This window comes from Pholcus phalangioides, unplaced genomic scaffold (genome assembly GCF_987345545.1).
Source record: "Pholcus phalangioides strain wild (caught in Gottingen) unplaced genomic scaffold, Ppha-v1.0 ptg000012l_1, whole genome shotgun sequence".
Classification (NCBI taxonomy): Eukaryota; Metazoa; Arthropoda; class Arachnida; order Araneae; family Pholcidae; genus Pholcus; species Pholcus phalangioides.
This window is the reverse complement of record NW_028301605.1, coordinates 4,067,270-4,093,535: the sequence shown is the minus strand read 5'-3', so window position 1 is coordinate 4,093,535 and position 26,266 is coordinate 4,067,270. Positions and strand designations below refer to the sequence as shown.

At 37.1% G+C, this 26,266-nt stretch overlaps 1 protein-coding gene across 7 annotated transcripts in view; it reads left to right on the top strand.

Moving 5' to 3' along the window:
- Nucleotides 1-26,266, top strand: part of LOC149079165 (RIMS-binding protein 2-like) — a 215,799-nt gene that overhangs the window by 13,849 nt on the left and 175,684 nt on the right. For 6 of the 7 annotated variants that reach the window (XM_089240069.1, XM_089240066.1, XM_089240064.1 and 3 more), the window contains exons 2-4: nucleotides 9,846-10,013; nucleotides 14,226-14,351; nucleotides 16,664-16,765. In XM_089240069.1, coding sequence (XP_089096195.1) covers nucleotides 9,864-10,013; nucleotides 14,226-14,351; nucleotides 16,664-16,765 — 378 coding nt within the window. In that variant the 5' untranslated portion in view covers nucleotides 9,846-9,863. Of the gene's footprint in view, nucleotides 1-9,845; nucleotides 10,014-13,879; nucleotides 13,967-14,225; nucleotides 14,352-16,663; nucleotides 16,766-26,266 lie in introns of those variants that run through there. The other variant, XM_089240067.1, reaches the window with a different exon arrangement.

Genomic DNA, 26,266 nt, shown 5'->3' with positions numbered 1-26,266 from the left:
TCATATCGTAAATATTCACAATTGCACGTGTGTTAATTTTCCGAGTGAGGCACGTTTACCGGAGACTTTAGGGAAGAATATTACCCACAATTCCATAACACGTACGTGGGCGAAAGCAAAAAACCATCAGCTCAGTTGTGATAACGCGAAAAAAAACCCCGCAAAATATTTGCTCGTTATGCGAATTGCTCGTTAACCGAAGTTCCACTGTAATGTTTTTCCGGCCTGCTTTGTTTTTCCTCTGACCGCATCCGTTTCCTATTAGGTTTCTAGGCCTTTTTTTTTACCTCCCATTGTAACTGAGCGACAATCCAAAAGGCATCAGGTGTTTGTGGGAACCCTATTGGAAATTTTATGGCTATGTAACACTAGCTAAAGCCGTCCCCTCTTTAGGATTAGTTGAGGATATTTCCAGGCAGTACGCTACTGAATTTCGAGTTGCGATTTTTTTCTCATGCCGAGTCGAATCGTTCGACCGAATATCTTGATGTAGGCCTACTCTCCTGAATTACACACACACACACATGGAATCTTGAATGGAACATGACTGAGAGGTGCACCGGTGCGTGCACCGGTGAGGGGAAGAAGAAGCAAAATAATGTCATCATCATGATGTTCGTGGAATAGGAATGGAACTGAAAGAAATCTCTCAGTATTTATATATTCTCTTCGAATATTTTTCCCAGATTTATTTCTGTAATACGGTGTTTGAACTTCAAGTGTGTGAGTGTGTGAAAATCTTGTTGTTTTTCTTAATTGAACGTATGATTTAAAATGATAAATAGTATTTGAGGGTATTAGTTTTGAATATTCGCGTGCGTATTTTTGAATAATTCATCGATGTTTCGAAGCTAATGTCCCGGGACGAAACTTCTAGCGATATATAGTACGTCTTCACCGATTATTATTAATGTGATTAGATATCGATCTGTGCTTTATATTATTGGATGGCAGAGATAAGCCTACTCGGATCTATAAATTGTTAGCTGAAGATATCAATCCAATAAATATATCCTTACGAGAATTTTCGGACACGGGCTTTTACGTAGGCTGCCAATATTTCACCACGAGAGGGCATTAGGCCGGGATAACGGTAAACACGTTTGATAAAAACTGTTCAATAAAACGAAAAATGCAGCCGATTAAGCGTATCGTTTACGTTTGAGCGAATGTAAATGAATAGGTTGGTTTTTTTCTTTCAGGTTTTGTAAAATATATTTTGTCAAACTTTTAGTGTGTAATCTCAGCCTAAAACCGGGATTACACTATAAAAGTTTGATAAAATCCCTTTTATAAAACTAGAAAAATCTAACCAATAAGGTTATTGGTTACCGTTACATTCTAGAAAATGCAACCGGTGCCCTTATTGACTGCATTTTTCAAGTTTCATAAAAGGACTTTATCCAAACTTTTATAGTGCAATACCGGCCTCAAACCAGGATTACACTATAAAAGTTGGATAAAAGCCCTTTTATAAAACTTGAAAAATACTACGAATGAGATCATCGGTTGCATTTTCTATAATGTAACCAATAATCTTATTGGGGGCATTTTTCAACTTTTATAAAAGTACTTTTATCAAACTTTTATAATGTAATCCCGGCCTAAAAGGCTGGGATTACATATAATTTACTTCTATTTTTGCCTTTTCTACTTGTGGCGTAGATCTTTTCCCACCACATTTATAGGGGCAAGGGAAATCGTGACATTCTTGCGGATTTTACAACCTCGTTCCGTAACAGCAACGCATATCGCTCCCCGGTGATCGAACATGTCACTGGACCTGTAGAACGTAGGAGTTCTGCTCAGTCACTGGACCTGCCCTCCTCGTAGAAGTAGGGACCGAGAATAAACGATGCAGTAACTCCACACCATACCGTCACTTTTGGTGAACGAAACGGAACATCTAAGATAGCGTGCCGATTTTCTGGTTCCAAATTCAGCATTTCTGAGCACAGTATTGACTGCACCATCCAAGTGAAAATGCGCTTCGTCTGTCCAGAGGATATTCTGAATCAACCTCAACGCGAGCTTTAAACTGCAGTGAGAACCGGAGTCGAGCATCATAATCATGCAGAAGCAACAACCGCTGCTCAAGTGAAAGTTTGTACGGATAATATCGGAGGATATTCCGTATGATCTTATGGACAGTTGAACGTGGCTTATCCAAAGCCTGTGCTACACGCCTGACACTAGTGCTACCACGAGAATTCGAAGCTCTGTCCTCTTCCACCTGAAGCGGAAATTCCTGTACTGCGTCTATAGATACGGGTTTTCTTGCTCTTCCAGGACGAACAGCGAACGATCCCTGTGGTTTCAAATTTCGTTATCATACTCCGAAGGTTTTTAACATTCATTGGACTTTTTCGAATCCTCTTCCAAGTCCGATGTTTCCGTAGAGCAGTTACTGCGGAATTTGCTGTTTTGGTAAAACAAATTTGACCAAGAAAGCATGATCTCGTAAACTTATCGTCATTGCGAGCAGCAAACACATTGAGAAACAAGATCTCCGCGGATGTTTCCAGGTTTTATAACAGCTGCTGCGTGACAACACATAAATTTACATGTTTACTCCAGGTATTCAAAGGGAAATGCCCTCTTGGTGGCAACATGTGTAACTTATTTTTTTCCCCCCACTGAAGCAAATTCCCATCACCTCATGAAAGTCCTTCACAAAATTTCACACTTTTCATGATTGGTTTCGTGTGGAGGCTACTTTTAAATAGGGTCTTTTAATTATGGATGCCCTGTTCTTGAAATTTATCGCCTTTATCTATGATTATGCATATTACACTAGTGTAATTGGTGAATTTGATGAATATGGAAAAAAAACAAATTCAAATGAATTTTTTGTGCGTGATGAATAGAGTCGGACCCCGATATAATACTAACGAATTCCACGTTAGTACCCCCGATATAATGATGAAATACATGTATGAATTATCATATAGTAAGATTTATCATGTTCACCAACTACGCGACGCTTGATTATTATGCATAATCGCCGTTAAAAGTGATTAAAATTTGGGGAAATTCATAAATTTTACCAACAACGCTTGGTTACTATGCATAATCGCCGGTCAAAGTGATTAATTTAATTGAAATTTATCAAGTTTTTATGTCTGTAGCTCCAACAATATTGTACAAACAAATAATTTTTTTAATTAATTTACCAACGACGTTTGGGTACTATGCATAATCGCCGGTAAAAGTGATAAATTTAGGGAAATTTATCAAACTTACTAAAATTTTCGGCTCTTATGCATAACAACCGCGTAACATATCGCGTGACAACAAACAGGCCGGCTTATATATACACGAAGATATCCCGACAGGCTCGCACTAAAACAGACTATCATTACCTCCCAAACGCGGGACCGATATCTCGATACCTTAACAACCTATTATTAAGAAATAAAACTCTTTGATCATCGCCAACGATTTGAAAAATAATTTCTCTCTCTCTGTCGTATTATATAATCTATCGCTCGAAGCGTGGCGTGACGATATCGCGAAGAAGAACAACAACCGTCCGAATATTTCTAGCATTATTAAATGTGGCTGTCCGGCATCCTGCCTTTGTTGCTGAAGGCGCTCTGGCTCTGGAAAAAGACCGGCTTCAGATTCTTGAAAAATATTACATAAGAAAAATATAAAAAAAGAACCCAGTCCTTGCTTCTTCGGACATGCTTGGGCAGTCTCGAGACGACTTTTCGTGTTGGGTACATAGGAGACATGTCGTGACTTCTTAATGGATTTCTCTCTCTTTTTCTACCCATTTTGATGTCTTCGATTCTTATCCATGGCTTTTTTTTTTCTTTCCATATATTCGAGGGACTTTGGTTCACTGCCCTTGACTTTTCTTAAGCAAAGCAGTCTGGTAAGGAGAGACGTCCATGCTTAATAACGAGTCCCGTAGCGATAATATGCTCATAATGGAAATCTTTGTGAATGACTCTGTTCTTTTTTTTTTTAAAGATTCTGACACCGGCAGTTCTCCGCCTTCCATCTTTGTGGTATCTGATGGAAGAGATTATTTATGGTACCGTAATGACCGTAACAATAGCGAATAATTATATTTGTCTGTGATGAAATGCAGTCGAAAAAGAAATGATACTTTCGGACGATGGAGTGACTCACACTGTAATGAAGAAAACCGAACGCTTACCGCAGCTCAATCGCTCCACAAGATGACCTTGCGCATGGATTCAATTAACGGAACTCCTAAAAATTCTAATGAGGTGTACAGGATTCTCACAAGACCAAACGTTATGTGTACTTGCATACCAAGCCATAGCGCACGAAGCACACACTCGAGACAGAAGTTCTTCGACACTGGACGGTATTCGTACATCAAGGTGGAGTTCTGGGATATCGAGGCAAAATTTCTTGAACATGTGCAGTACTTGGATGTCAAGGCAAATGTTTTGAGACAACGGAAAGTTTCTGAATATTAAAACAAAAAGTCTTGGATGCCAGACAGTACTTAAGTATGAAGAAAAAAGTTCTTTGATGTCAAGACTAAAGTTCTTTACAACACTCAAGAAAATGCGTGGATAACACGACTGATGTTCTTGGATACCGCGGCAGAAGTTTTCGGATAACATGACAAAAGAAGACAAAACAAGAAGTTCGTATATACCCGACAGTACTTGGACAACACGACTCACAGTTTTTTGATAACACGACGAAAGTTCTGTGATACCAGAGAGTGACGCAACTAATGTTCTTTGATATCACACAACAAAAGTTTGATAACACTTTACCCTAAAGCTCTTGGATATCGTGACTTAAGTGAAAATAACGCGGCAGAAATTCTGCGATACCTAATAGAACTTGAATAACACGAAACACGATTGAATTTCTTTGATAACATGACTGAAGTTTTTACAACATGATCACAATTCTGTGACAACATGACTACAATTCTTTGATAACAAGACTTAAGGTCTTTGATAACAAGACTTAAGGTCATTGATAAAAAGACTTAAGGTCTTTGATACTACTACTACTACTAAACCACACATGCACCTCATCCATATTCCTTTGTGGAACCTCTAACGAATTGGTACATGCGGGAATGTGCGTGTACGTGTAGTGAAACCTGACGTAAAGTTTGTTTCTGTATAATGCTTGTTATGTGTAGTGTTACCATCTTCCACCAGTTTTTCTAACTATGAGTGAAGTGTAATGATTGAATAATTTATCGTTTTGTAGGCCTGTTGCTCTCTGTGGTGAGACTTTTTAGTGGGGAGATCGGCTCGCATTTGCGCCTCGGGAACCGCAGGAAACCAACTTCAGACCTTTGATAACATGACTACAATTCTTTGATAACAAGACTACAATTCTTTGATAACAAGACTACAATTCTTTGATAACAAGACTACAATTCTTTGATAACAAGACTACAATTCTTTGATAACAAGACTACAATTCTTTGATAACAAGACTACAATTCTTTGATAACAAGACTACAATTCTTTGATAACAAGACTACAATTCTTTGATAACAAGACTTAAGGTCTTTGATAACAAGACTTAAGGTCTTTGATAACAAGACTTAAGGTCTTTGATAACAAGACTACAATTCTTTCATAACAAGACTACAATTCTTTCATAACAAGACTACAATTCTTTCATAACAAGACTACAATTCTTTCATAACAAGACTACAATTCTTTCATAACAAGACTACAATTCTTTCATAACAAGACTACAATTCTTTCATAACAAGACTTGAGGTCTTCATAACAAGCCTACAATTCTTCAAGACTACAATTCTTTGATAACAAAACTTGAGATCTTTGACAACATGACTGAAGTTCTTCGAAAACACGATCGAAGCTCTTGGATATGACGACAAAATTCTTGGATACCAGACATGCAAAGGATTGGAAAACGCGCACGTTTCCAATAGTATACGTAGTTTCTTGGAAACTACCCAAAAGTTCTTGGATATCCGAAATTCATGGATATCAAGACAAAAGCTTTAGATACTTGACAAAGCAAGTAAGCAAAGCATTACTTGGAATGGAGTTCGGTGTTCATATAGATACCAAGTACGCAACGAACTTCAGAACTTTACTGGATGATCAGATTCAATAAGACGAGATCGAATATCCAGACATTTCTCGCCAAGCATCGCGAATTTGTAAACAAAATAGCCTATTTGTGACAAGTAGACTCCATAATTACATCATGGGGAAACTCACAAATGTACAACCAGCCTCCAAATAAAGACGTGCGTGTACAACCCCCACCCACCTAAACAACACTATACAGTTATATTTCCTCAAACTAGTCAAATATACGACCGAAATTACCAAATTAATAACCATATTTCAATCAAAAAATGCAGTCATTTCCCATAAATCATCCCCCCCCCCTTTCATTATTAATGGAAAATTCGACATTCTTTTCCCCCGCCAATAATGGCCTGACTATGAGGAAATATCGCTCGGAATAAATAAACGTTCTCTGGTCAGTCATATTTCGAGAGCCATTGTCCGAAAATGGCCATGTTCACAGTTCGTTTGAAATGAGCTTTTTTTCCTCTCTGAAAAGAGATCGAAAAAAAACAAAATGGCGTCATTACGTAAGGGGAATAGCAAAAAAGGAATAGTTATTGAAAGAGGATTTGAAGAGGAAAGAAAAATATAGAGAAACAACTGAAGAGAGAGAGAGAGAAAGAATTGTTTCTTTTTTTTCATTTTCTACATAGAGCTAAATTTTGTTTCCATTCAAGCTCTGCGACCATCGTGTAAATATACCATGGACACTTCCTGGTTTGGGTCACCTAAATTCTCATTCCATCGACCTCAGGATTGGTATTGACTAGAGAGGTACCGTTATGGCTGTTTAATTCTCATACATATATATATATAGACAAATGTTCCCATTCTTTTTTTTCTTTTCTATGTGATTGATGATTGATGTGCATGCAAGTTGCATACTTGAGTACTGAATACACAAGTGTTGGTGGTGGTATGCATGTTGGATGCTTTCACCTGTCGTGTGATGTTTGCATTTTTTTTCCTCGTCATTTGCGAACAATGCCGGCTTGTGTGTGTGTGTATGATTGGCACGGATACATTTATTTTTCGAGCTGTTACGTTTATCTGTGCACGTTTGATCTAATTTTTGTCATCGTTCATGTTTAGCGCTTCCGCTAGGTTTCAAATTTGTTTTGTTTTTTTTACTGAAATTTCAAGTATTTGCGTAATTGTCATAAATTTTCACAAAATTTCGCATCTATTACGCATTCGCATCAAAAAACGCATCTATGGACTTTACGTGCGCTTGCGATGCGCTTGAAGAGATTTACATGCGCTTTGCCTTCAATGGACTTCCAAAGCTGACACGTGTCTGCAATGGGCTAAATGTGCAAATGTTTCGCGCTTCCGCTAGGTTTGAAATTTGTCTTTTTTTTACTGAAATTTTTCAAGTATTTGCACAATTGTCATAAATTTTTACAAAATTCCGCATCTATTAAGCATTCGCATCAAAATACGCATCTATGGACTTTACGTGCGCTTTCAATGCGCTTGAAGAGATTTAAATGCGCTTTGCCTTCAATGCGCTTGAAGAGATTTAAATGCGCTTTGCCTTCAATGCGCTTGAAGAGATTTACATGCGCTTTGCCTTCAATGCGCTTGAAGAGATTTACATGCGCTTTGCCTTCAAGGGAATTTCAAAGCTGACACGTGTCTGCAATGGGCTAAAAAGAAATAGCAAGATGCCCATAACAAATATGGATGCCATATATAGTATGTTAATGGAGACCGAGAAACTCAGAGGGTTGTTAGTAGGCATCAAGAGGAACAAAAATTGCAATGGTGTCGCAAACCACGTTGAGAGGGTGAAAATCGCGAAAAACGCACGCAGGTTTCGACGTCACGCTGGAACAACAAAAAGTGCAATAATATAATACAAAAAGGTTTATTTGATTAATTATTACAAGAGTTGTTGGAAGTGGCGGCTTGCTGATGTCAGACAGTCGTCAAGTCGTCTGACGAAGTCGCACAGTCTACAACGACGTAAAAAACGATTCCCGGACGCGCGCTCGAAGATACCAGGTATGCTTTTGATGTCTGCTGCAGCAACGACAATCCGCGCTATGAGATCATCCGGTGTGTCCACAGGCGTCGCATAAACGAGTGATTTAAGGTGACCCCATAGGAAAAAGTCACACGGATTGAGATCCGGTGACCGTGGAGGCCAAGCAACGGGTCCCGCGCGTCCAATCTAACTGCAGCACGTGCTTACTACCGCAATAGCGATAATTTACGTCGTCCGCATCGCGTGATCCTACCCCAGCGCATGCGTTTCGCGACGCTGCTTACGTCAGATATGGTGAGCGAACCCACGAACGCATTCGGTGATCAATTGACATCCACCTTTAGTCTCCACTGGACTCAGAGCCTGCATGCACGTTTCGCGATTTTCACCCTGTCAACGTGGTTTGCGACACCATGTTCCATTGCAATTTTTGTTCCTCCTGATGCCTACTAACAACCCTGTGAGTTTGTCTGTCCATTAACAGAACACCCTGTATTTACAGTGTTCATGTTTTCAGTATTTATCAAATTTACCAATCAGGCTTGGGTATTATGCATAATCTTCGGTAACAGTGATGAATTTATCAAACTTACCAAGATGATTGGTGAGTATGCATAATAACCCGATTCACTATATTTACCGTAATATGTATACTATTTTGAAAAATAGATGGCTCGTCACCCTCGTTGATCCCAATGCGTTTCAGAAGCAATACATATACAAATTTGTAGGTTGTTTTCCACTGTTGTGATTGCGCGATCGGTAAAGGCATGGCGTGAGATACATAGGGACAATCCGAGAGTGAACCAGGTTCGACTCCGACCTGCCCCAGAAAGCGATAAATTGCCGCTGTGGTGGTCGAGTGGTTATAGTGCCGGACTCGTGATGCGAGGATCCGGGTTCGAACCCCACAGTGGTGGTCGGCTGAAGTTGGTTTTCTGTGGTTCCCAACTTCAAGGTGCAAATGCGAGCCGATCTCCCCGTTAAAAAGTCTCGCCACAGAGAGCAACAGTCCTACAACGGTAAATCATTCAACCATAACACTTCACTCATAGTTAGTAAAACTGGGGGCAGATGACAGCACTACACATAACAAGCATTACACAGAAAACAAAAACTTTACGTCAGGTTGCACTACACGTACACGCACATTCCCGCATGTAACGATTCGTTGGGGGGTTCCGCGGGGGGGGGGTGTGGTGTAGCAGTAGTAGGTAGGTAGGGGCTCGGGGATCCATGATGCAGCCACCTCGTTGGGCAATTTGCCTGTTGTGGCGTCGTATTTGTATATATAGTCTTTAGTTTTTATATATGCATTTTTAATGGGGTTGCTGCATTTTAGAAATATGGCATCCATATTTGTTATGGGCATCTTTTTTCTCAGCAACCTCGTTGGGCATCTTGCCTTTTGTGGCGTTGTATTTGTATTTTCACTAAGGATATATTGTCAGCTTAGACATTTATTGTGCAGTGTGTGCATTGATACTTTTCTACCGAAGCATCTTTCGCCGGCCAGATGGAACAACTAGACGGGCCGTATTCGGCCCTGAGGGCAGGAGATTGTGCATCTCCGTTGCAAAAAAATATTATGATATTCTATTGAACGAACTAAATTGTACGCGGTTGAATCACCGAATGAATAATGGTGGCGGAAATGGAGATATATGAACGTGATTTATTTCAGGAATTCCGTTTTGTTCGTGAATAGCAGCCATTATAATTCAAATATGAAGTTCTTTACAAATGATGCTAAATGTGATTTTTTTTGTGTGTGTTTATATTCTTAGAAGTTTGTTGGTCGGAAGATGGAGGTCGAGGTCGAAAGGCCTCAGCAGCAGCAGCAACAGAAACAGCTGCACAAAGTTCAGAGGCACAGCAAAAACACCGCCGACGTCATCTCACAAGCTGAGAAGAAACAGAAACAGCGGCCGACATGGCAGAAGGAAAAAACAAAAGTAAGTACATATGTACGCTCTATGGCAGTATTTTATTCTCCGAAATGAGTGCTTTGCCGTTAATATCACGCATCAAAAGTCATTAATAAGCTGGAGAAATTTTTATTAAAAGTTTAAGCAACAAAATTGACCAACTGAGGGGCAGTTGACCCTTTCTCAAATCGAAATGATCGATTTCCATTGGTATATGTGTACTGCACCAAATCCACAAATTAACGATGTCAATGCACAGATGTAAGAATTCACATCAAAATTATGTGCGTGATATATGATGAGGGGTGTAGAAATGTTCCCTCTATATCGGTCAATTTTAAACATTAGCATTTCGTACAGGGTGTCCCTGAACTCACGTGCCAAACTTTAAGAGAAGGTAAAATACACATAAAGAGGCATTTTTTGTATAGCAATGTGGGGTCGGAAATGAAACGTACTGGCGGAAAACCTCTGAAGTGGACCTCATTGTGCCGAACTTTCAGTCACTGCTGCAACTGTTCGTGAAACACCTGGCATCTTCGAAAGGGTACGCCAATCACTTGCTAGCGGCTGCCAGGCCTGTATCGATGCTAGCGGTGACACATTTGAGCACTTACTGTAATATTATTAATGTAAATAAAAAGTTTTTGTTTCTTCATTTCCTCGGCCTTTTGTGTTTTTCCGACTTTTCATTTCCGACCCCACATTGCTATACAAAAAAAAATGCTTCTATGCTTGTAGTTTAACCATCTCTTAAAGTTTAGCCCATGAGTTCAGGGATACCTGTATAAAAGTTCTTACAGACTCACATCGTCACCAGATTACTCATTCATTTGCTATGCCGATTTTTTAATATCAATTTGGAAGCTAGATGACCTCACCAGGAAGCGGCGTACTCAGCATAGACCTTCGGAAAGGGAGAGCCCATAAGTAATTTCTTCCAGGGAAATTTTTAGTTATCAAACTTCAAATAGCATTTAAATTTTAAAAAAATTGATGAAAATTGCTCACAAAAGGTATTCTTCAAAGATATTTTAATTTATTAATGAAAATATTAAACAATATATATTAAATTTTCGGTTCATTTTTGGGAAGGGGGGCACGAGCCTCCTATTTCTCTTCTCCTGCGTACACCTCTGAGCAGCAAATGTCGGAAGCACAGCGTTGAACAAAGCAATAGGTCCCACATTAATATAATGATCATATCATGAATGCGCTCATAAAAATACAGTCAAACTCGGTTCCAACGACACAGAAGATTCCGTAAGTTTTTCGTCCTTATAACCGAGGTTGCTGTTTTCGGGACTTTTTGACGAAAGATGTATTCAGGTGCCAACAAATGCTGTGCGAGAAGCTGTTACTTCATCATGATTAGGGATGACTGTATTTGATCGAGAGAAAACTGGAAATTTTCGGGGAAACAAATACTACAGATGTCACCGATTCTCACAATAAATCTTAAAACAGTCAGAAAATTCGCCAAACATGCCTACCGAATAATCTTTGGCGAGAACTTCAATACTAGAAAATATGCAGTGATTTAATATGTATTTCACGGAGGAGAAAAAAAAAATTAACATGGCAAGTGAGATGAATGTAGCTAGTCATATTTATTTTTATACACAATTTTTACAAATGATCAAAATACCTTAGGGCTGATCCGATTAATCGATTAATCGGGTCGGTTAATCGATCGATTGTTGATCGCACTTGAGTTAATCGATCGATTGTTGATCGCACTTGAGTTAATCGATCGATTGTTGATCGCACTTGAGTTAATCGATCGATTGTTGATCGCACTTGAGTTAATCGATCGATTGTTGATCGCACTTGAGTTAATCGAATCAATCAATCCGATCAAAATTCGATTAAAATATTTTAATAAAAGTTAAATTATAAACTTGATTTATTTGACTAAACCGATTAAATGTCTCAAATTATGTTCCTAAACAAAACATTTCAGATAAATGACCGTATTTAAAAAATTTGAATCAATATTTTGATTGAATTTTTCGATATGAGGAAACACAAGTCGATTCAACGAAAACTAGTGATGATTTCTAAAATGGGTGCGGTAGCCCAGGTCGATAAGATGCTCGCCTAAAGTACCAAAGGATGTTTAGAGGTGTCGCGAGTTCGATACCCGTTTCGTCCTTGTCAGAAAACTTTCCTGACACAGGGGTACAAATACAACGCCACAACAGACAAAATGCCCAACGAGGTGGCTGATAAAAAGATGCCCATAAAAATATGGTTGTCATATATTTCAAAAATACAGCAACCCAATTAAAAATGCAATTAACACAAATTATAAACAATATATACACATGATAAAATATTATACAATGCCCATAAACAATACTTATGGTTGTCTTATTCTAAGAATGGATAGCTTCTCGATTTACCCCAACATGTTTATCGTATTTAAACATGTAACGGAAACGGTGACATGACCGCAGAGAAAATCGCTACCGCAGGGAGTCCCCCATCGAGGGGTTAGCGCACCAACCTCTCGATGAGTATTAAAAGCAACCTATTGAAAAACATTTTACTAAACATATTTCAGGAGAGCAATTTCCATAGAGTAACATGAGTCGTAACATTCAATATTTGTTTTACAAGTTCTAGAAATTTGCACATTCATGCTTCTGGTAAGGGGCCATTCAAGTATTATGTAAGCAGATTTTCAGCCATTTTTGACCCCCCCCCCCCACTGTCAGCAAAAGTCAGCAAAACCGAACCCCTCCCCTCGATGCTGACGTAATACTTGAATGACCCCTAAAGGGGGGGACGATATTAAATAACTTCAAGCGGGCGCGACCTTTATTTCTTAATCTATTCCTGTATTTGCATACATCTATTCAGTGGATAGATGCTTGAAATTAATAGAATATATTTTTGTAGTAAAAATAATTATACATACGGGGGTTCCCCCCGGAGGGAGCAACTCCGGCGAACCGCCCGTATGGAGACTCATATTCGCCGGGCCGGGGTAAGTTACTCATATTTTCATAGCATCAATTCATATTAAATAGTTACCAACACTAGGTTTGCTATGAATGGATAGCATTTGATAATATTCGATTAAAATTCGATTAATCGATTAAAAATTTTTTTGATTAACCAGTTAGAGATTTTAATCAATTCCCTGCCCTAAAATACCTCTATCCCCGATTCAGCAGTAGTAAAATCAATAAAAATACAGTAAATTTCGTCGAAAAAAACGGAACATTTTTATAATGGAAAAAGTCGGAAAGAGCGAAATTACGGGAAAATACAGTAGGATGTCCCGTGGACATTCATGTTAAATTAGGAGTACGTCGGAGCCCTCAAACTGTTTAAAAAGCCATTTTTCCACCGTTAAGTATCAAAAACACCATAAAATGACAAAAAATGTTGCTATACCCGAGTTCGTGGCATTTCCATATACGTTATAAGCAAGGTTCATTTATATTATTCTCTATGGGGGATCAGCCCAGACTACCAATTATCAACCGAGGTGTCGTTACAAACGGGGTCGTTGTAACAGAGTTCGAATGTAATAATTAGTAGATATATGATCCGTATTTTAAAGTTATTTTTATCTCACGACTGTGAATTAACCACGGTTATTATCACAATGATATTTAACTAATCAAAACCAAATGATTACTTAAATTACCAATTATGAATTTTATTCATGTTCATTTTGTCGTAGCCAGAGGCACAGCATTGGCGCATTCTTTTGCATTACAATTAATGTGGCTTCAAGCCGTTGCGATATATATTACTAGTAGAAACCCACGCGTGGTCAAGATTTTCCAACTGGAATATTCGCCTACGCCTCGCGGCCTTGGATATGGGACAACAACAGGCAGAGGCCTATACGTGCGGCCTCTTCAGTGACAAGGGCACGACGTGTTTGTTCGATGGTGTAGTGATGATGAGTTTCAAAATTGTGTGGATTATGAAATTATCTGATTTTTTGGAGTGAATTACTGGTAATTTATTTTGTATTTTTCAGTCTTTAATTTGTATAACAAGGGCTTTCAAAAGCTCCCATAAGCTTCAGAATTGTTCTTGAATTTTTCCCACGGAATTTCTGAGGCACCCTAGCGGGGCCTATAACTTTCTTGGGCCCCTGTTCGATTATGTGTCCCAAAAAAAGGCTTATCAAAGGTTCAGAAATGAATGTCGAGATCTGTGTTGTAATCACGGCCTGTTAGCTAGTTTCTTGCATTAATTATTATTATTTTGCAGGCCTCAAGAGAAATGCATCTCCAGAGAATACGGGAGAATATTACGAGGCAAAGAGTAAAAGAAGTCCAGGTCCGCAGTGTCCATCAAAAGGAGAGGACCAGGCATAAGAAAGAAAAATCTCTCATGGTAACTACTCTTCAGAATTTCCATACACACTAAAAGCCTGCTTATCCGGGCCTCATTAATCGGAACAACTGAGAATAGGTGTTCGAAACACCCCCCCCCCCTCTTCCCACAAGAAATGAACCCGGTCCATGCGCAAGGCTAAATCTATGCCAAATTTATTCTAACATTATTTACTACATTTATCTTTGACATCATAGGCTACTCGGAACCCTGCAATAACCGTTGACATTTGGTATGCGATTGGATGTTTCCATTAACTGAACGTGTTCTTGCACCAAGAAGGCCGGGAAAGTTATCCTGAATGCCTTATTAGGAGTGTGCAAAAGGTGTGGTTGCACCGGGATCCGGAAATTTCACCTCCGACATTTTTTCCCCCCGACCTTTCGTCCCGGACATGTCACCCCTGGCATTCCGCCTGCACTGACCGTATGAGTGATGAAGTGAGTGACCGTATGGGTAAGTGAGTGCGAGTGACAGTATATGGGGGAGTGAATGTAACGATACCATCTCTCAGGACCTGTGAAGTGCCCTATTCGGCTCCCACAGCTGAGTCCTGCTTGTATTAGTTTCTCTAGTATAATATATGATCCGCTGGTTGGTGGGTGCTCGGAAGTGCTCGTGGTCGCACTAGGGATTTGTGTTTGGCGGGCAGGAGTCCAGTCCTTTGTTTGCCTGTGTGGCTGATCTCGGGGCCCCGTGGGGGAAAGATGATCTCATAATCCGGCGGTGACCTTTCAGTTAGAAATTCCTTGAATATGGACTGTGTCACCGTTCGGTTAGGATGTTAGGATGATGATGATGTATAGGTGTGATCAATTTCGTGATGTATAGGTGTGATGATGATGAATAGAGTGATCAAGTGAGTGACTAAGAGTGTGGTTGAGTGACCGTATGAGTGACCATTTTCGTGATCACACTCACTCTTGACTTGGTCTCTCATACGGTCACACATTGCCACTCACTCATATGGTCACCCAACTACTTACTTGGTCCATATGATCACACACTTGGGCACTCATACGGTCAGGGCAAGCAAATTGTCAGGGGCGAAATTTGGGGTCGTTGTTCTAAATTTACTTGAATTCCGAAATTATTTTTCATCGTATCTGAATTTATCTGAATTTTTCATTGATTCTGAAATTATTTCATTCACTAATTCGGAATTTACATGAATTCTGAAAATTTCCCCGCTAACTCTGAATTTACACTGTTCCTGGAATTAAATTTTTCAGAAAGATATACGGTAATTCTAAAAATAATAAAAATTTGAACCAAATGGAAAAAATAATCTGAAAATGAATGCAGATTTAGAATTGACGTATTAAAAATAAGAGAGATAATTGAAACAAATAATTCTAGCTCCTAATAAAATTCAGATTTAATGAAAGAAAATATTCTATATAAATTCAGAATTAAAGAAATTATTCCATGATAAATTCAGAATTAAAGCAATTATTTCATGATAAACTCAGAATTAATGAAAGGAATTATTTCGTGATAAATTCAGAATTAATAAAATTGTTCCATGATGAATTCAGAATTAATGAAATGGTTCCATGATGAATTCAGAATTAATGAAAGAAATTATTCCACGATAAACTCAGAATTATTGAGAGAAAATTATTCCATGATAAATTCAGAATTAATGAAAGAAATTATTTCATGATGAATTCAGAATTATTGAAAGGAATTATTCCATGATATATTCAGTATTAATGAAAGGAATTATTTCGTGATGAATTCAGAATTAATGAAATTGTTCCATGATGAATTCAGAATCAATGAAAGAAATTATTCCATGATAAATTTAGAATTAATGAAAAAAGTTATTCCATAATAAATTCACAAATAATGAAATAATCAGTTTCAGAATTGATGACTGAATTAATGAAAACTATAAAGCAAAAGAAATGCAATAAATCTCCTCTTTGCAGACACGGTTGAAGACAAAAAAAATTTTCCGTAAAAAGGTGGCGGGTGACCGTTCCCAGGGGATCTATTGTGCTGCAATAAAATCCCTCTTAACGGATACCCCACAGATGCGGTCTCCCCTCTTTTACAGCCAACTAATAATTTTCTCTTGCATAATAATAAAAATATACATTTCAAACCCCTCATTAATGGTCACATCTCTTTTACGGACGAAATTGTTTGTCCCTCTAGTATTACATATATATTTACATCGACTGTAAATTCAATACTGAAAATTAGATGGAAAATATTGATTTCAAAAATTGAAATCGAAATTTTTCGTATCTTCATATTTACATATGATTGATAATTAACAAAACTTGTGTCATTATTTTATATAGAATGGACATCTATACTGTGATGTGACCGAGTTGCAAAATATTATCCGGCAGACTGCGAAGGAACGTTTACATTTGGAGCGCCATCTAGTGAAAACAGCAGAGGTTAGTAATCCCCCGATTGTTAAATTCTTCAATTTTTTTAACATATCAATTAAAATACTTTTTCAGCGTATGAAAAAATTAAAAAAGAACATAAATTATTAGAAAAAAAATAAAATAAAAATACTTACACTATTACTACTACGAGTCAGTTAAATCTATCGTTTTGTTAGTTAAAACAGCGCCATCTCTAAGTGATTTTTGAAACGAAGCTAATACAACAATTTTTTTTTTAGGAATTAGTACTGAAGTATGTCGAATGCGATTGATGTCACTTTAATTTTGAATTTTTTTTTTTTTTTAAAGTTGGAAATTATTGGTTAATTGGGAGGGTCTTGTAGTTGATGTTGAAGAAATTTCTCAATTAACCATAATTATGGATTCATTTCCGTAAAAGTGTTCTTTACGAAAATCCCTCAGTATTTAGGGTAACCAGCTTCGAAAACTGGGAAAGGAGGACTCCTCCGCGAGCACCCCCACTAATGACGTGACTTTCCCAAATTTCTACAACAGATGGCGCCACTATCGTGACCAATAAAACTTCCCATAACAATAATTTTTCCCGACTAAAACGGAACCACAAGAAGAAAGTTCTGGGAATTTCAACGGCTATATTAGTCAATGGAAAAAAAAACCCCACAAAAACACTCATGTTAATGAAGATATATATTTCAAAATGGGGAAAAAAATTCCTGAAACCACCTGGAGAAAGGAGGATAAAAGTGCGAATTTTCCGAAACGTAGGAGGACGCTATTTCATAATTTGTACATGCATGATTTCTCAGTATCACCAGGGCCGTCTTAAGAGCACCATGGGGCCCCCCGGGTTAAGGGATTTTTCTGAGGCCCACCCAGGCAAATTTAGATACGTACTCCTCGAAAATTTCAACTATATCTCATTTTTGCGAGGCCCCTCTTCTGTGGAAGCTCCCCGGGCAGTTCCCGGATGGACCCATGCCTTAAGACGGCACCGAGTAGCACCAAAAGGAATTACTTCTACTTATGCTGATGATTAGAGCCCGGATTATATGCACTAAAAAGTGGCAAAATATGCTCTAAAAATGAGCGAAAATACGCACTTAAAAATGCAAAAATATGCACTTAAAATACAAAATGTGCACTTAAAATGTTAAAATATGCACTGAAAATACAAAATGTGCACTTAAAATGTTAAAATATGCACTGAAAATACAAAATGTGCACTTAAAATGTTAAAATATGCACTTAAAATACAAAATGTGCACTTAAAATGCCAAAATATGCACTGAAAATCCCAAAATATGCACTGAAAATCCCAAAATATGCAAATGCATGTGGGCAACTGGAAGAATTGAGCTTTTCCGAAATGTATTTACAGTCGAATCCCGTTATAACGAACGCCAAGAGACCAGAAGAATCACTTCGTTATAACGAAATTTCGTTATAAAGGAATTCCAGGTTACCTAACATTGTTCCTATGTAAACTTATTTGGGGGATTAGAAAAGGGTTCGTTAAAACGAGAGTCTCGCTATAACGGTATCCGCTATAACGGATTCGACTGTATAAACGTGCATGAAATCATTATTCATCGTTCTGATTACCCTGGTGTAATTTTCGATAAAAGTGTTTCGTTCGCACGTCGCTGTTCTGAAGTTATTAGAAAAGCCAAATAAGCCAAAGGGGACCTTTAGCAAAATTTGCATTCGTAATACGGCAATTTCTATCAATAATAAACTCATTTTATATAAATTGATCATACGCCCTACATTATTTTACACAGCTCCTGCCTGGATGCACGAATTCTAATGTTATTGCTCTGCTCCGAAATTTTGCCCGGTCACCCCTGGTTCATCAGAAATAGGCATTAGGCCGGGACTACACTATAAAAGTTTGATAAAATCCCTTTTATAAAACTTGAAAAACCTAACTAATAAGGTTATTGATTACATTCTGGAAAATGTAACCGTTGACCTTATTGGCTGCATTTTTCAAGTTTTATAAAAGGACTTTCATAGTGTAATACCGGCTTAAGACTGGATTACATCATAAAAGTTTGATGAAATTTTTCGTTTATAAAACTTGAAAAATACAACCAATAGGCGGATCAGTTAAGTTTGCTCGAATGCAACAGATGTGCTTATTAGTTACATATTCAAGTTTTATAAAAGAATTTTTATCAAAGTTTTATGGTGTAACACCGGCCATAGACGGAGATATCAAGATTGAAACAACCACGGATTATGCCAGAAATTGCTATGATTCCCTTCTCAACTTTGATTATGCTCATCTTCGTGAAATCTCCAATTATAATATAGCTCTGATGCTTTAGACTTAAAAAGCCTACAAATGATCTTCAGATGTCCAGACCAATGTTCCGGGACTTTGACACAATTGCTTGTATTATATGGCTAATTCTCTCCATTCTGGTCATGCCAGAAGGGGGTGGGGGTTTGGATAATGCTTACGTCATCAACCACCCTTTATGAAAATATGAGTTAGGATTCAGAGGGGCAGAGCTGATGACGAAATTTTGCTGACAAGGAGGGGGGGGGGGTGTCAGCGTTTTGCTGACTTTTGCTGACAATGGGGGGGGGGGGCTCAAAAATGGCTAAAAATTTGCTTACGTAATACTTGAACGGCCCCTTAGAAGATATTAAATCATACCAATATTTCGACACCTCATCCTTTCGCTTTATTAAAATAAATTTGCTTAGTAAAAGTATCTTTTATGATTAGCGATCGTTACTTGTTTCCATTTCGGCTGAGAAAAAATAACATTATTTACCTAAACCAGGAGTTCTCAAACTTTTTCAACCCGCGGCACGTCCTTAACTAATCAATGCTTATCCGTGGCTCTCCAGAGCAGTTTATAACGAAGAATCTCTTCAAAAAAAATCTTTGGTTGGGTAGCTGCTCCGCGGTGCCCCTAACATTGGTTCAGGGCCGTTTTAAGAGCATGATGGGCCCCCCCCCGGGCCAAGTGATTTTTCTGAGGCCCTGCCTGGTCAATTTTCGAGAATTTCAACAGGTTCTCGTTTTTGTGAGGCCCTCTTCTCTTGAGGGTCCCGGACCGCGCCCGGGTGGGCCTATGCGTTAAGACGACACTGCATAGGTTGGTGGGACACAGCTTGAGGACACCTGACATAAACTATTTCGTGGATTTTGTGTACGTTGGTATTTCGCGTTATTAGCATGTTGTGCTTAGATTTGATACTGTCGTTAACGGGACAAATGTCAAATTTTTTGTCAAATTTGTCAATTTTGTCAAATTTTTTGTATATATATATAAAATAACTTTTTCTTTAAGTTTTCTTTTGAATTAATTTCCAAAATTCGGTACATTTACCGAAGATAATTTATTAAGATCACTTGAGTGATCCGCGGCACAGTTCCAGATAACTTAAGTGAACCATGGTGCAATTACAGATCTTTTTAGTGACCCGCAGAGCATTTCCGAATCACCAGATCACTTGAGTCAACTCTCTGTGGCCCAGTTCTAGATAACTGAAGTGGCCGGTTCAGATTACTCAATAATCCCCCTGCCGGTACATTTGAGTATCACATAAGTGACTTTGCAATCCTTGCTCCAGATCACTTTGTCAAGTGGCCCGCGACGCGTTTTCTAATCCATGAAGTGGCTCGTACTCCCCCCCTAAAGGTTGAAAACTCGTTATGTGAAGGGGGCAGAGTACCATCAATCACTGACTTGAGGGCTGACTCCCGTAAAATAATACACACATTGACAGTGTCATTTCATGATCTCTCACGATTGTGTTAATCATGGCACCGAAAATGAGGGTAAAGTAAAATAATACAAAAAAAGCTCCCCCCCCACCCACCCACGGTACCCTTGCCCAACAATTTGCCCCTGGCCCCGGCTTTGAAAAAAAAGAAGAAAATATATCCACAAAAAAAGACCAACCACGCCAATAACTGTTTGGCATTACTTTCTACTCCACACATGCGCATGTTTCCCTGTGGCTTTACAAAGAATGACCCTCGACCTTGAAAACCTAATTTTGTAGAGATGAACTAAGTGGTTCATCCTCTTGAATGACTCGCGGTGCAGTTCCAAATCAATAAGTAGCTCGTGGCATATTCTAAAATCATTTAAGTGACCTCGCGGCGCAGTTCCAGAGCATTCAAGTGGCACGCGGTAAATTTTCAGATAATTGACCCATGATACTTTCTTACCACTGGAGTGATCCGCGGCACAGCTGCAGAGCACTTAAGTGATATACTGCACATTCATTGATCACTTAAGTGGCCTCGGGGTACTGTTTCAGATTATTTTCAAGCGGCTCGCGGCACATTTCCAGACCAATTAAGTGACATGCTGTGCAGTTCCAGATCATGTAAGTGGCTTTCGGCACAGTTCAATATCGCTTAAGTTTCCTTACGCACATTTCCAGATCAGTTAAGTGACCGGTGGCATATTTACAGATAATTTGAGTGGCACGCTCCGCAGTTCTACATCACTTACGTAGTACACGGCACAGTTCGAGATCATTAAGTGGCCCATGGCACATTTCCAGATCACTTGAATGATCAGCGGTACAGTTCTATATCGCTTAAGTGGCCAGCGGCACAGTTTTAGATTACTCAAGCGCGTCATATTTTCAGATCACGTAAGAAATAGCTTCGGTGTTTTAGATCACTTTATCGTGCGGCTCGCGACACTTTTTGAAATCAATGAAGTTTCCCGTACTAAAGGTTGGCTCCTCCTAAAGGTTGAACCACTAAGCAAAGTACCATCAGTCACTGACTTAATGGCTGGCTCTCGTAAAATACTACACACTGACAGTCATTTCTTGATCTCATGATTGTGTCAATCACGGCGCCGAAAATGAGGATAAAACAAAAGAATTGAAAAAGAAAACGTCCCCCCCCCACCCACGGCACCCATACCCACCCATCCCCCCCCCGGCCCCAGCCTTCAAAAAAAAAAAACAAAAAAAAACGAGAGAAATCCACAAAAAAGACCAACCACGTCAATAACTGCCTGGCATTCCACACCTCCTACTCCACGCATGTGTATGTTTCCCTGTACAACATGCGCGCCCCCTATGCCTCCACGCGCGGCTATGGCATTGCGCCCATTGATCAGTTAAGTTTTCGGGTGCGCGAGAGGAACACCATCATCACACACACGCATAATACACATATATATAAACACACGGCCCCTCCAAATAACGATATATATATATATATATAATAGAAAATAATATATAATAATAAATTAATAATTTTACGCTGTAACATTCGGTAATATTTTCGCCATTATTGGACCCCGGAACTACAAAAATTTGTTGTAAATTGCTTTTTTTTTTGCCGTTCTGTCTATTGATTTGGATTCATTAGTGTGGGATACTCAATTATTATTCTAGGTGAGTCTTTTTTTGTAATATATATATATTGTATTTATACATTATTGAAATGGCCTTTATGGTTAATTTATTAGTGTGTGCATGTTCATGCCGGTGGCGCATTGTTGGTTTTTATTTTACGGCCGTGCGCTTGTTAAGCGCTGAGAAGTGTTAGGACTATCTTACCGATGTGTTTGGTATGTGTTTGCGGTATAGAAATGTATAATTTATACATTATGTGTTTGAGACATATGTAATTGAAATAGTTTATTCGAAAATTTGCGAAATACCAGAGAGAACATAAACGGGACTGTAATTTGCAATTTTCTATTAGGCTTGAGGGAGGAATTGGTATAATTCAATTTCCGTAATTTAATAAGAAGTAATTATTAATATATAAAATAAATATACTTTAATTTGGTACAAAATTAGTTGAATTATATTAAAATGTATGTATAAACGTATACTAATTTTTGTTTTCAATGCTTGTGGCTGTTTGATAAGCCAACAAAATGGATCTACACTTTACACGGGAATAAATCATGTAGAGACTTAAGAATTTATTATAATTATTGTATGGATATACAAATCACACGTAATTAGTGTCAACTGATTATTTTACTATTATATACACTCAAAATTTTATTATGTATAAGATATGTACATGCATATAAAGTAAGTGGCTTTTCGATAATTTATTATGGTGAATTTAGGATGTGTAAGAACTAATTGTAATAATATTTCATAACTCAATATAGTTCTAGTTTGAATAAGTATAAATTGGTTATATAAATGTCAATATTATACATATATTTTAGTGATAAATACCCACTCTTCTTTCTATTGTATTACAATATGGATGTTTGTTAACTTTATAGTTATTTTTGATAACTTAAAATGACTATAAATAAAATTGATAACTACTATAACAAATAGAACTATAAATAATATAAATTTATATAATATATATATTGACGTATACATTATTGTTTAGTTATATATATTCGGCAACCACATTTTTATGGGCATCATTTTTTCAGCCACCTTGATGGGCATTTTGCCTGTTGCGGCCTTTGTATTTGTGTGTGTGTGTATATATAAACGACATATAGTATAAATACATTATATTAAAGGAATTAACTATGTAATCGAAATTAACAAAAAATATATATATCTAATACAAATACAAAGGCCACAACAGGCAAATTGTCCAACGAAGTGGCTGAAAACATTTGCTCATAAAAAATATGGATGCCAAATATAACCAAAATACTCAATATAAAATCATATATCACCAAAAAAACAATTTATTAATATATAATGTCCCATAAATAAAAGATCAATGTTTGTCTTAACTAAGTATAGATAGATTTATCCCGCTATATAACACGTATGTAAATTTTTTATTTGTTCGATAACTAAATACATTGCAACAATTTTTATAAATTATAAAATTATTGGCAAATGAAAGTATATTTTTAAATATTTTATATATTCATGGATATGAATGTATTTCAAAAATGTGTAGATATTCAATTATTTATTACGTCAGAAATATAAATTATATAACAAAATAAAATCAGAAATTTCAATGTGGTATGGCGTAATATTTAAAAAAAAAGAACCTGTATTATTTTAAACTTTCCTTAATCGTGACGCATTATTGTGTTTTTGTCTCGGTAAATTAAATTTTGTTAAATAAAAAGTTTCTTCATATAACGTTTATATAAAAAAAAAATTCAAATTTATCTTCACTTCGAAAATAAATTTTAAAAATCCGTATCCGTGGAATATTTTCGCTCGTTTTATTTCTGAGGTTTCCTACAAGGCTCTGTCTTAGGTCTCCATTTACTGAATTCCCTAGCCATGTATTAAATGACCGCGAAATTTCACCGCAAAACTAGAGTTTCAACCATTATGGAATGATGTTGAGTAATTAAATAAGTTATTATATTTAATTGAAGTTCACACAAATTTAAAGGGGGATTAGGAGTCATTTGATTAGTATAATGGACTCAAAAAGAAAAGCGATGCATAAGAGCCATTTATGCAATGTCAATCCAAATTTATCATGGCAATGGAGAGAGATGAAGAAGGTCTGTGACTAGTTAGATGAGTTGATGTAGGATTATCATAATCCAATATTTTTTAAATCTAAATAATTGGATTATTTTTGCATAAAACCAATTTTTCTGTTCTCACTGGGGGCCCTTTCCACACTCTCAACCAATTGTAAGTCAGTCTTCCTGTAATAACTTGTTACGAAATAATATCTTAAAAGTAAATTGGATTATAAGTTAATGAATGACGTAAAAGCACTCTATAAAAGAATTTTCAAAATCTTGACAAGAAACTAAATCAGGAAAATAAGAAAATATGAATTAAATACAATCATTTATCAATTTCCAATTTCGTAATAATTCATTATGAGAATGTTAAACAGTTTTTTGTATACGCTATTCCCCTTTTTTCCTCTTCTATCATCATTATTTTTCGTCCTAATTATTTCTTTATTAAATTTCTGATAATAAATTTATTATTATGGTAAAAAGCGTAATGATTTTCTAAGAAATAATTAATTTTCATAGAAAAAGCGGTTTTGAAATGATTGAGAAAGTTTTTAAGCATCGCAATCGCAAGCCAACACTTTTAAATGTGTAAAATGAATAATTATGTAATATTGTCGCAATGTTTTATTTCATAATGATCTATCAAATAATTATAAAATACATATATACTAATAAATATTAAAATATATTTTCTTTTCTCAATATACAGTAGTAAAAGAATGTTCAAATATTGTTTCTAAAGATGCTGCTTATAATTTTTTAAATAATTTTATAATTTGTGGTTTTTGAGATAAAATATTTCAAATTTTCTTCTTGAAAACATTTGGGGCTTTTCTCCTTCAGTTAATATTTTTCAAGTATTTTCATAATTTGTGATAATTTTCTTCCATTTTTAGTACATAGTTTTTTTTAGTTTAGCACCAGTTTTCAAAATAAGGGAACGTCCTTTTAAAATTTTAAAAATATATATATTTCAAATCAGAGAAATATTTCTCTCTCTGTAATTTTTGATGCAAAAATAATTTGATAATTAATAATCTAATATTAGATAATAATTTTCAAAAAAAAATATATTAATTCAAAATTTAAAAAATATCTATATATTATAATATAATATATTATATATAATATATAATATATAATATTATATTATATATAATATAATATCTAATATATTATATTTTAATTTGATAACCGTTAAAATATTTCCACACACTCATTCGTTCTTAGGGGCCATACAAGTATTACGCCAGCAAATTTTTAGCCATTTTTGACCCTCCCCCTGTCAGCAAAATTTCGTCATCTCTGTCCCCCTATCTTCTAACGCATATTGGGGGTGGGCACGAGACCCCCATGCCACCCAGAGCATCAAAAATGTCTTTTTTAATGCAAAAAACTATTTAAGAAAATTAAAATTTCGAAATAGAAATACCTTTATATGTTATTATTATTATCAGTTTCTGTTAATTTCAATGCTATCTGAAAACTGAGAACTCAAAATTTCTGTTTAAGAAATTCCTTGCTACCCCACTCTCTTCAAGCCATACATGATAAACCCTTCGCCCGCGGTCCGAATATGGCCCTGGGGGGGGGGGGTTATCTGACGTGGCCTGCCCCATTAAACCTAATTTTGTAAAAATGAACTAAGCGGCACATCGCTTAAGAGACCAGTGGTGCAATTACAGAGCATATAAGTGGCCCGTGGCACATTTTCAGATCACTCAAGTAGGCCCGTGGAAAATTCCCAGATCACTGAAGTGACCCGCGACACAGTTCCAGAACACTTACGTGATCCGTGGCACATTTAAAGATCCCTTGAGTAGCACGTGATTCAGTTTTAGAGCTCTTAAACGGCCCCCAGTGCGGTTTTACATCACTCAAGTTACCCGTGGCACATTCCCAGATTACTTGAGGGATTTGCAGCACAGTTCCAGAGCACTCAAGTGTCCCACGATACATTCCTAGAGCACTTAAACGGCTCAGACACATTTCCAGATCACTTGAAGGATCCGCGGAAAGTTAAGAGATCACTAAAATAGTTCCAGACAGGGGACTTATATCAATAGGGCGGCTGTCAGTCCAGTTGCTA